At 36.4% G+C, this 13257-nt stretch overlaps 1 protein-coding gene across 1 annotated transcript in view; it reads left to right on the top strand.

Moving 5' to 3' along the window:
* The window catches only part of GCS1 (mannosyl-oligosaccharide glucosidase), a 47338-nt gene that overhangs the window by 23373 nt on the left and 10708 nt on the right, over positions 1 to 13257 (top strand). The window contains exons 2-4 of the mRNA XM_083142963.1: positions 3127 to 3342; positions 7466 to 7623; positions 11714 to 11891. Of these exons, the coding sequence (XP_082999089.1) occupies positions 3136 to 3342; positions 7466 to 7623; positions 11714 to 11891 (543 nt within the window). The 5' untranslated portion in view covers positions 3127 to 3135. The remainder of the gene's footprint in view (positions 1 to 3126; positions 3343 to 7465; positions 7624 to 11713; positions 11892 to 13257) is intronic.

The following is a 13257-nucleotide window of genomic DNA, read 5'->3' as shown; positions in this document are numbered from 1 at the left end:
AGATAGGAACCATAGTCATCACTAGAGCTAGGAAGTTGAGGAAAAATCCTTTTTTTTCCTAGTGTCCAAAGACAAAACCCAACATTGTATATGTTCATTTTGGGTCATTGTAGGCCAGAAAGAGGTGGGTTTTATTTGTCCTTTTTTGCCTTTTTCGGCATTTTTTTGGCTTATTGGTCCTTTTTTAACCTTTTATTTAGGTCTTAACAGCTTTTTCTTGCAACTTCACCTTCTTTTGACTACGTTTTTACTGCCCATTCTCAATTCGAATCATCATTAGTTCATCACCTCTTAAACATCCTTTCTGGAGTATAGAAATAGAAAAAAAAGGAATAGATAAATATATTTGAACCATCCCTGAAACTAGAGGAAAACATTTTTGGACGACTGAAGCAGGTATGGTACAAGGTCCTTTAACAGCAACTTGTCTGGAAGTTCGCGCTGGAGATGACTATTGTGATATACTGCGATGCCAACTGAGGTAAGGTTTCCGAAGTCCTATTTCTGTAACCCAAGTGTGGTTAGGCCAAATATGATTCTTCAAATATGATTTTTCAAATTATGTTAATCTAAAAAATATATATGATGTCTGAAAGAAGATTCATTTCATTTATATAGAACTGTGTGTTCCATACCACCAGAATTTTGTATATTCTTTATTAATTAAATATGTAATTAAAACTGAAGTTATTAATTAATTTGGATCACATTTATATGTCCCTTTTTTCCATTTTTAGGTCCTTTTCTTGATATTTTTAGGTCTTTTTATAGGTCTTTTTTTGGCAATTTATAGGTCTTCAACTTCCAAGCCCTAGTCATCGCTGGAGCTGGGCAGATGATGACTTGTAGAATAAACTTAAAATAATTTTTAAAAATGGTCTAAAATACTTTTCGCACTGAAAATGGAAGCTTGATTTTTTAAATAAATTAAAAGAGAGTAGTTGAATAATTCGCTGTTTGGTGGTTTAAACTACTGAAGCAAAGGGGTAAAAGCAGTTAAGTGCTAATTTAGTTTTCTTTATTTTAATTCAAGCTTGCATAAAATGCACTGCAACTTTCTTTATCTAAATCATTCACCTCCTTTGAGAATGGATCTTCCACGATACAGTAGACGGCCAGGAACTGAAATACATTTGTGTTTGGCGAACATAAGATTATATCTTGTGACTAATTTTATTTAAAAAGCACAGATAAAAGCAATAACAGAAGCTAGCAAGGGAATCTCAAAGTACAGTAAACACAACGTATCTTAAGTTTGGTGTAGGAAAAATAAATTTATCACAATTAATTATTTAATGCATTGCCAATCTTGAAAATGATGGTCGTGCTTTTCCATTGACCATATTTGTTTAATGACGAACTTGCTAAAAGCACCATGGTAGGAAATTTAAATCTACAAGTTATGCTAGGAAATTCTTTTAAGATTCACGAAACCACTAGGAAGGAGAATAATAAGCCTTCTAATTTAGGAAAATGTAACAAAAAAAGGCAAAAACTTCTGAAAATGACTTAAAAGCCAAATAGACTGATATTCGGTTTAGCATTGATGTGTAGGCTCAGCAAAGAAGATGATTCTTCATCAACTTCCGAGCCATAGTCAGCACATTCCTTGTTTGACGAAATACTATCTGTTGGAATACGACAACAATTTAGGTATTTTTTGACCCAAATTGATGAATGTTAGTGCCAGAAAGAAGAAACAAATACATTAAGCTGCTGGGAACATTTGAGGATTTCAACACCGAATAATATTTTGCGAACATTCTGAAACAAAATTATTCAACTTAATTACTAAACTCCATGCTCAATGTATCTGATGCCACACTTACAAAAAAAAAAAAAAAATGGAGAGCTTTGGATTTGAATTCGCGACTCTTTCATTCTTTGGAAAAAGGAATACTTGTGAGGTGAGTACTTTACCAATACTCTACAACATCGCTTGTAGCAAACGCTTTGAAACATGTTGATGATTGCACAAGCTACCACTTTTCTTTGCGACGAACACATTTTCACTGCAATTTCTGAGATTTCCTTAATTTTCGCTCGTTGCACAGTACTTTGCTAGTTGTTATATGTTATTTGCATAAACTATTCTTAATTATGCCCTTTTGTGTTCAAACATGAGAGCGATATCTTCCAGGTGTACCAAACGTGACTGCAGTGTTTCCAACCTCACAACAGTCTCTCTGATTCCAATTTTAACATGCCGAATCGCAAGTATTCCATTCAATAATTCCTCATACTTGAGTTTTCCTTTTTGTTCTCTATTAATATGTTGGGCGAATATAGTTTCTGACTTCATGTTATCAACAATAATGTAAATTTTACACCAGATGGTTTCTCGCCTAGTACAAGGACCTGCAGTAAAGTTGGCTACTCTCTGCTGGTTCTCAAGAGCTATGTTGCCAAGTTAATGATTTCTGGACTTAGAAAACTTTCAGGGTGGTCAAGTAACATTTGGAGAAGTGTACATACAAGATGAAAACTTGCCATCAAATAAACACTTACAGCTTACTATAGAACTAGGAGAAAATATGTAATGCAGATGATGTCTATTGACATGTGTATGAGATGTAGAAAAATATTTAGTGTATGTGGGAAGTGATTTTTGAGGCAGTCAAGTTTAGGTTAGCAAAGCTTTTGGTCCGTCATACTTGATAATGGTAAGTGATGTAGCTCCATGAACAATTGCAGCATAAGAATGGATATATTATTTGAATTGGACATTTTTGTTATTTTTGTATGGATTTTTGCTCAAAAATTGTCAGAATAAGAATGTGCTATGCATGTAAATCAACTAAACTATGTGCCAAAAATTTCCTTTAGGAACAGCCCTGCTAAGGTGTTTGCATTAGTTTTGTTTGATTAGCATTTTGAATCTTATCACTGTTTTAAAAAGATTTTTGTACGGTAAGTCTCTACTATTGATCAAGACATAGATGTGGAATTGTCCTCATGAAGCTGAATCAGTACTGAAATATATTTGAGTTCACAATGGCGTGGAACCATTTGCACCAAAGTTGAGAATGCAAGGAGACTAAATAATGTAATATAGTCTTTAAATGCTCCACATACATATCACCTGTCTAAATTTATTGTAAATTCAAGTAGGAATTTTTTTTGCAGGCATAAAAAATGGTTAAACAACGGAAGTGTCATTTTGCAGATGAGGGAAGTCACAAAAGTAGCTCAAAAGCATCATCGTATAGAGATTCAGAAGCACAAAGTTCCATGCCTGTATGGTGCCTTATTCTTACGGGGTGTGTTGTCTTGCTAGCAGGATATATGGGCTACCAAGGATACTTGGAAACCAGGGTGAATTCTCCATTTGATAAAGAAAAGGTAATGTATTAACTTTTTTAAGAAATTGTTTTGTATTAGTTTAAAGGAAGGTATTGGAATGCACAGGCTGGTTCCATGAAAGGTAAGCACTTATTTTGAAATTTCTTTCTTTCATTTGTATTTTTAAATAATAGTCTGCAATTGTGTTACTTATATTGCATTGAAATGTAATACAGAACATGTTGATATATTCATGTATGAATGGCCCATGGCCCACCCATTGATTTTTTTCTTTATTAACCATAGAGTTATAGCATACTCAGTACTAAACAAAATGAGCTATTCCTTACAATTTGGCACACACAGGGGCATTCCTGCGGTATTGATCCGTAATGATTTGATTTCATAGAATTATGAGGTACTTTGTGCTGACTGCTAACAAATGAAAAAATATTGGGAGGTGACAGCCTGAATGCACGAAAAGCATTATCGAAAATGTGTTGTGTGTCACTCTTTAAAAATGTAGTAAAATTTGACTTCATTCGTCTGTGAAGCATATAGGCTACAGATGCTAAAATGTTTTGTTGGTGAAATATGAAAATTATATGCATTCACACACATTTAAACCTTAATCCAAATGATAATGAATAAAAATTTCCAGATGGATTCATTTGGTTATTTACATGGAGTGGGACCACTTTTCATGTATTTCCCCACTATGTAGAAATTTCAGTGGCTTGACCAGGACTCAAACCAGTTTTACATTTTAAAACTCTACGCTGGGAGATACCAGACACTGTCGACGTCATCAGTGTTTGAGATCGTGTATGGTAGCACTGTTAGAGACAATTCCACTCAGGTAAACAGCAATAGGGAAATATCTGGCTAGCTTGGTAGCTTGGTTGGTAGAACAATGGCACGATATGCTACAGATGTAGGTTCTAGTCCTGGTTGAGCCTGCATTTTTCACTGAAATTGATGAGAGATGATTTTTTACTACCATTCGCAGTTTCCAAGGTATTACGTGTCATGTTGAACCAATCTTTTTTCAATAACGTAAAAAACCTGACTTGTTTTCTACCATCCAGTATGCAAAATTTTATGTGTTGCATGGAAGAACGTGCACCCAACAGAGTTTGATCTGAAAGTGGCGGTGCCAGGGGGCATGAGGGGGTGCTTGAGCACCCCTTAATTTTCTTCCCCACCCCCTTCAGCACCCCCTACATTCAACTGAGAACACTAACTCTTAGAGTGGCATATTATGTCATGTTATATCGAGCATCGAAAGTTATTAACTGAAGTAAGACCGTTATTATTGTATGCATGAGGCAAGCACTGAAACAGATGTCGATACTTTCCTGTGCTGGGGGCAGCCTCTATAAAGATCAGCTGCCATTTTTTTTCTTTCGTCAGCATTGTTGTTATGATTTTTTTCTTCCTTTGTTTCTTCAAGTGGTCTGTTTGTGGTTTTCGATAATTGCCTACGGATTAATGTGAGTGATGTTTTTCTTTAATTTCTTTTGCATTGTTAATAAATGGTTTATTTTCCGCATATTAGTTCTTCCTCACACTGGAGCAAAAATTTCAGCTGCTTTCAAGGTATCACCAAGTCAGTGACCAAGTCCTTCGAAATTATCAGAAGGGCTCTGGTGTAATACATGGTAAGTGACACTTTTGTTATTTTTGAGTTACAAAGTAACTTAAAATGTGACACTTTTGTTATTTTTGAGTTACAAAGTAACTTAAAATGTGCCATCCTTCAATTTTCGAGTGAAATTTCCATGTCATGCAATTTGCATTGCACTCAGTGAAGCCTTCTGAAATTGGTAAACACAACACGAAATCAATTTATCTACAGTATAACTTTTAATTACCTTTTTTTCTTAATGAACTCTGAAATCAGCAAAATGTCACTTACCATATATTTCACCCGAGCCCTTAATTTAACGCATCGCAAGTTGTAATGTGAAGGGTAGTTTTCTTGTTAATACGTTCTGAGTATTTGTTCCACGTAACATGTCTAGTAAACGTATCATTTCAAGCTTTTTCAAAACCCTTTAGGAAGAGGCCCAATGTTGACGAAGAAATTTTACAGTTCGTTGTTTGGGGATAGTGCAGCAGGAGGTATTTTAACGAAGACTAAGTTGCTGTGCACTTCGCGTTTTGTCCTGAAATGGCAGACAGAATGTACAATGTACTGTGTATTTGGTACCTCCATTGGTTACATTGAAAAGGTTAAAAAATTGTTCTTTTAAAGACGAGGATAATTTCATTTTTTATTTCATTACATAGTTTAATAAGACTGCAACGTGTATCTGAATGTTTGCACTGTATTACCACTTTCTTGGAGTATAAGACTTAATACATATCATCACGTAAGTCCAAGGGGAAGACAATGGATGCACAGCCTGCCAGGAAAATGAATGTCAATCTAAAGTTATTATATTTCACATATAATTTCACATTTCACAAGTACAATTCCATTTCAGTCAGCCCCCACACTATGCTATACCTTATCTACTAAGGCAAAGTAAACTGTCCTTGCCCCCCCTCCCTATTTTGGCACCTTGCTCCCCAGTTTTGAAAGGTTGAATGCATGTTTCATGGTTTTCGTTATTTTCAGCATCACACCCCCTCAGCACCCCGTGATGATTAATCCTAGCACCACCGCTGGGTGGCAACCACTAGCATATACTGAACCTTTTCTTAGGAGGGGGCTGGAATTGTAATGGTGGCTCAATTTTAATTTTTATTAGAACATGATGGGATTTTAGATTCCCACTGAAAATGCATTTGGCGTGAGCAATAATACCAGCAAAAACAGCCCCACTATTTAAAGGTTAATCTAAAAGTTACTACAAAAATGTTAACTTTTGATTGTACTCTTTTGCAAGCGAAATTAATTCTTACCTTAGTTTTCATATAAAATTGTTTTAAACTTGTGTCTCCTTTTTCATGATACCATACACTCAAGTTTAATTGGCGTAATAGTGAATTGAATAAATGTAGTAGTTACAAATTTTGATGTAGTTCAGACATTTTTGTAAAAGTAGAGGAAGAATCATTGTGCTCTTCTGGACTTTTTTAAAAGTCCTTTGTTTTACAAATCAGAGAGAACACACTGACAAAGGAAGGCTAGTTTGGAGTTGCCAAGGATCTTTCCACTCCCCCTCCCCCCCAAAAAAAACAGGACAGAGGAGAGTGGCATAGGTGGATGTTCTTCCCTTGCTTCCCTGATTTTTTCATTCTTCCCTCATATACATGCTGCTGGGCAGTGCATACAGTGACCGTGTCTGGCTGCTGACAGTCGAGATGTGGCAATGCTTTCGACTGTCAATTGTGGCATGCACAAAGGTTTTGGCAAGAAAAGGGGTGGGGCAGGATGCTATACCATTGCAAAATTAATAAGTAAACAAGTATTATTTTAATTATGTAATCATTAAAAGGTAAAACTACCTCTATGCATATTGCAACATACAGGGAAGGCACATGGAGCATGTAGATGTCTCCCTTTGGGGAGGTGATGTGATCAGCACCATGCTGTAGCTGCCTCTACAATCCACCAGGTACCTATTTATTGGAGGCCGGGTAAACCCCAGAGCTGCTCCGTGCAAGGGCCTTGCTATGAAAATTCCCACCTGGAATTATCCACGTCAAGAATGAAATCTATGTCCCCCGTGTGACAGCCATGCCCTACAAACTGGATAAGTGTTGCTCTGTAGGTAATTATCAGTGTTCATCAATTACGAAAGTTTGAATGTTGTTTGGTTGGATCTTGCCATTATTGGTCTTGGGTTCAAGTCATATTTCTTGTGAATTTTATCTAACCATTATTCATTCTCAGTCACAATTAGCTTAAAGAAACAGAAATGTGACATAAAATAAGACAAATATTTGAAAAATGAGTGTGTTATTGTCATACACAAATACTAATAAATCCCGTGTAATTTTTTGCAAAAATCATTTTATTCACATACTGATTTTAGCAACTCACTGTCATCATTCACAGTATGCTGTTCAATGTAAAACTCAGTCTTCTTTAAATGGTAACAGTGAACCACCGAAATGGATAGCAAATAAAATATTTTTTTTGCAAAAGTCACATGGATTTATTATGAATTTGTTAAAGAGGATAATTCAGCTGTTTCATGCTATGGATTTAAGATAATTTAATTTGTTTCAGATTGTTGCTAATTCTGGATTAGGTGATCGTGAAAGATTCTGGGGTAGCTATCGCCCAGGGGTGTACTTTGGTATGAAGACCAGACAACCATATTCACCTGTCTTTGGTCTGATGTGGTATTTCCCTCACCAGCTGCACATGGATGGTTCTAATATTAGGTAAGCATTCAAGGCGAAATCTTAACACATATGGAGTAATAGGCAAATAATTAAGGCTAGTCCCATTATTCTCTTTCATAGTACTTAGCTTTAAGAGGTTGAACTCTCAGTTATGGTTTTATGTGATTGAACAACCTGCACATACACTTTATATTGATAAATTTCTTAATGGTTATTGAAAATTGTTCGGAAAATTTATGCTTGACTAGTGTTTTCATGAAGTGACTTCCATTTTGTAAAGAAAGTATAGGGCTCTCATCTGCTACATGTGAGGGAGTACAACATTTATCAAATTGAATTGAATTCAATCCAGAAAGAGAAGCGTGTCAGGAAAATTTCTTGTCAAATTAATGTACTCAGGATGTAGATATTTTAATATATGTAGGAATTTTATGAAACATATTATTGTTAAATTCACGATAAAGGAGAAACATGTATGTTCATAGAAAATTATTTTTAAGTTACAAGAATAAAATGGGCCACAGGTTGGAAGAAAGTAACTAATGAATAGAGATTTTTCAATGCGTGCTGTAATGTAATGTATGCCTTTTTAATAATTTAAACATCATCTTTTCTTTGTAAGGTGAGAACCCAGTACCCAACAAATTTATTCATAAATACCTTTCAATTTTTTAAACCTCTTACCAAGATAAGTATTAATAATTGTTATTTATGGCATAATCATAAAAAACTGACATAAAATTACATATAAAATTAGTTATCATTCATTGGACTGCTGGAATGATGTCACATATTGTAGCTTCTTCAGGCTAACATCATTAAATTATTTTATGGTGATTTTTATTGACATACGCCTTTCGGATCAAAAAATTATTTTATTTTAATGATGTTGGAAGGAGCAGAAGGATGTCAACTTGTCAGCGAAACATTTTTTATCACATACAAATGCCAACTATTTACATATGGAAAGTATGTAATTTAATCAAACGCAAATACAAGGATGATTCAAAAAGTAAGGTAACAAGAGATCTCACGGATATCATATCCCTCCTGTTCTTCAAATTTCCCTCCAGGCTCGCATTCTGAAAAGCACGGCTTTATCACACAGCCGTTAGATGGTGCATATGTTGCGTCAGACCCTCACAATACCAGTTAGAAGATGGCTGCGTTCACGGAAACATGGTCAAGCATGGAAGTGCATAGTGTAATCAGGTTTTCACATCTAATGGGCACCTGATCATTACAGAGGATGACACATGAGTTCATCATGTGACGAGAGAGGAAGCAAGCATCCATGTCATGGATACACACATCGACCCCATTTTCCAAGAAATTCAAAACAGCTCCATACGTAAAGAAAGTTATGGCAACTGTCTTTTGGGACCACAAGGGTTTGCGTTTGGTTGATTTCCTCACCAGGGTAGCAACAGTTAATGCTGCCAGTTATTGTCACACTCTGAGGAGGTTCCGGGAGGCAATTCGAGGAAACTAATTATTACATGGCTTCAGGAACTTGGTGCATTGATGCCTTGGTGTATCATTGGTACAAATGTTTGGACAAACATGATGACTATGTTGAAAAGTAATGTATATCAGTGCCATACTACTGTGTATCAGTAATCTGCCTGTGGAATAAAGTTTATCCACGAGACCTCTTATTACTTTACTTTTTGAATCACCCTCATATTTTGAATTTTTGTACACATCACTTCCAACATAGAATGTTCCAAAAGTCTTAACGAAACGAACACATTCAACGAAAATAACTGGGCTTGTGAATCTGGTGAAACCAGTTATTTTACAGACTTGTGGGACATTCTAGGCACATCGTTATGTTTAGAAAAAGTTTCAACATGGCATCCAGTGGAAGGAATGTCCTTAGGGCAAAAATAAACTCTACTGTGGACACTGTTACACATTTTAATCACATTCTGAGAACAATTAAGGCATACTCATCTTGTGCATGTTGCTACATATCACTATCTGTTAAAATTATAATATATTTTTTGAAGTAGTGCAGTTTGAATCCATCAGCACGTGCGTTGTCAGCAAGCAGCAGACGATTCTCACCGAACGAACCAACCTCCTGGCCCATGCGTTTGGTGAATGTCGTTCTTGCACGAAATGCATGGAAGCACTTATGGGACAGCCAGCTACCATAACTCGTTTAATGCGTTAAACTCGTGCGACTTCCATAACAGGCCCATAGTCATAAAACTCGGGCACTTAGATCCCGATATATATGCTTCCCGATATTTTGTGTTACCTATACCTGCCGCAAAATTAGTTTGGTATTGAGAGCTGAAGGAACACGCATCACGGTGTTGCCATATCATGCGGTACAGTACGCACTGCAGCCGTCTGACGCTGTGTCGAGGAAAACGTGTTATGAAAAGGAACAACAATGATGATATGTGTTATTGTTTTTCGAGAAAAATGGAATAACAATGATGACAACACTGATGAATGTGTTATTGTTTTTTCTATTCATTTCCATCTCCCTTACAACATGAACGAATTAATGAAACGAGCATTGTTTACTTGTTACCTTTTCAATCTATTCTGTATATACACTTTCAATAATCATTTCTTTCTGAAGTCGCCGTTAAAGTCTGCCCGTCTTTCAATTATACCGCAACTGAAGTGCACAAAGTCCAGTTGGTGGGGCGTCTGACTTTCACACGTGAGACCCGCGGTGGTTTGTGGAACTTTTTCAAATATCCCGAGCGGCTCCGGAATCGACTCAGCCCAAGTGAGTACCTGGGGCAAACCTGTGGTAAAGGCGGTTGGTGAACCACATCACCGCATCACCTCCATAATATGGCCTAGGTCGAGGTCGAGAATGTGTGGAGCTCTACCTCCACATCTCCATATGCCTCCATACTTTATTTTGGGTCCATTATTTTTTTTTGTATGAGAATTCCAGATATTTTATGACTGTCCTTAAAGATGTTTCCCCACCTTGAAAAAATGCCGAATCTTTCAACGAAACGCGCAGTTTTCCAACAGTGGGATGATCTTTCCTCCTATAATAAGAGTAAATATGGCGAGAATAGCATCTTGCTGAAAAGTATCTAAATTTGTCACGCGTTTACTGATATTCCTATTCTTTCCTGGGGTTTCCAATTTTGAAGCCTCGCATTTATTTATTTATTTATTTCTACCACATTATATTTTTCTTTCCCTATGGTAACAATATTGTTCTTAGACACGCCGAAAGCAGCAGCAGTCCTGTCCAGAACTTTATTTACAAAAATCGTTGGACCCCCATTGTTTCTCTCTTGCTCAAATTATTTGCGCTCAGAACAAACCATCTCCCGTGTTTGTCCTTTGAGAAGAATTCCTTTTTCTTTTAGTGCATGGCCCCTTTGGTATATTGCCTCCCGTGCTTGACATTCTTCACACAAGCACACGACACACTCAAGCAGAACACAGAAAATTATGTACAAAAAATAACACACTAAAACAACATGCTATATACAACAAAGAATACTCTAAATTCAATAAACACTAAACAAACGGACTGGTTAAAATATCACAGTAACGCAACGCAACAAACAAACAACACGTCCTCTCCCAACAACATGAAATTTGATCGCAGGAAGAATCGCCCGATAAGCGGCAACACCGAGAAAAACGTTTTCTGTTGCTAGGTAACCAGGGCCTGGGTGAAGCACTGGGAAGATTTTCATTGGCTCGCATGCCAGCAACCCACCCTCCCGCAGTGACGTAGACCCGATTTCAACACATGGTTCTCAAGTGTCAATACCAAACTAATTTTGCGGCAGGTATAACTATCACTATTGCTGAAGTTTCTATTGTAATTTGTTCATCACCATAGCATTAGACAACACACATAACACCATGCATAGGCTGTAGGTGTTCTATTTTTTTTTGCAGATGACTGTACACCCTATATTATGGCGCACAGCTGAGTACCTGTAGTATGTACTTGAAGGGTAGACCCTTCAAACAGTTAACATGTCCTTATGGCTGCTGTTCATTTGGTATATCCTGATTTATTTAATTTCCTGCAATCCATGGTTTAATTTCAGTACAGGAGCTTATCAGACACATTATGCTCCAGCTTAACCTCCACAAATGTGATAACCTTCAATATTTTTTTCAGACATTGGTGTGAACAAGGAGACAATTTGAAGAGGTATAGTTGGATGGAACACGATGGAAGAAATTTTGGAGTGCAAGAAATTCAAGATGGACCATTTCTTATCACAACATCTTTTGTGAAGCGAAAAGGTGGACAGCACGGTGGTGATTGGACTGCCAGGATCTCTGTAGACACAAACGTAAGAGAGTTTAGCAGGCATGAAGGGTTAAATACTAGATTATTAGCAATGTAGCAGAGGTGGGGGTGAATAGTTGGGTGGGCGTGATTGTTATCCAACCTATTATTTTAATAAGGATTACTTTCTTCGTTGTCAGTTGTTTTTTGTATCCATCTAATTTCTGGATTCCATGTAAATTATTATTAGCATTTATTTGACACGTTTATTAATTTTCTTTGCTCTCCTCAATAATTTGTCTTTAAGGTATGAAGACAATTTAATTTCCAATGCTTGTAAATCTTATCTTCTTCTCCAAGGATGTCATTGCAAAACCGTCAATATTTGTGGTAATGTAATCAACAAGACATCTTATGCTTTCATGCGAGAGACCCAGGTTTGATTCTCAGGGTTGGTGATTTCGGGCAGGAATTCTTCCATCAATGTTAATTCTAACGCAGCTGTAGGGCTCACCAAGACTCTAATAAATGGGGGAAAACATAGGGAAGATGCAGCCAAAGAGTGTGGTGCTGATCACATCACCTCCACAAGTTCCCATGATGCCCTACCACATATACCTTCACGGCATGTTGCAATGTACTGGAGGTAAGGTAACGTTTTGTACCTAAATATAATTGACAATACTGTAGTTCTTTACTATTAGCAACAAATTGGACACTACCCATTTTTCTATAGTTTAACTTCCTATATATTATCTTACTATATTTCAAGAGAAAACCTGTGATTTTACTATAAATATGATGTTGCAAACAAACTATTCCATATATGTCATCGGTAGACTATTGTCTAACAGTATCCAAAAACTTTCAGCTAGTCATTCTTTGTTAAGAGTTTTATATTGGTTGAATTCTAATTTTCAGTAAAACCGTGAGATGTACAGTCTATTCTCAACATTTTAACAGACTGAAAAGAAATGAATAAAACAACGGTTGTCTCTAAAGATCATGGTTATACCATTAAATATTCTTTAGCAATAATAAAATCTATCATTCATTTTCCAAGTAATTAAAAAAAAATCATTCAACTAACAATAATACATTACCTGAGACTTCAAACACCGTGTAATGACAAGTTCTGGAACACTCACATCCTATCTTAATCTGATAAAGACTAGCCAGTAATATCCACCAGGATGGAGTAACAGAAAAGGAGATGAGGGAAACCAATGTATTCATGCCATATCGACCAAATCACCAAACGAAAGATGAACACGTGATTAACCCCTTAAGCCATTATTTTAAATGCCCTGTCTGCTGTACCTCAGTGATATGCCCAGTTTAACATGATTCCTTGCAGAATATCAGTTCAAACCTTTCTTCTTTCATTGCTTTTGGAAAGATGGTGGTTTTTATACAAGATTCTCTCTGCC

This window comes from Lepisma saccharinum, chromosome 21, assembly GCF_977018435.1.
Source record: "Lepisma saccharinum chromosome 21, izLepSacc3.1, whole genome shotgun sequence".
Classification (NCBI taxonomy): domain Eukaryota; kingdom Metazoa; phylum Arthropoda; class Insecta; order Zygentoma; family Lepismatidae; genus Lepisma; species Lepisma saccharinum.
The sequence above is the reverse complement of the archived record's forward strand: the minus strand, read 5'-3'. Positions and strand labels throughout refer to the sequence as shown.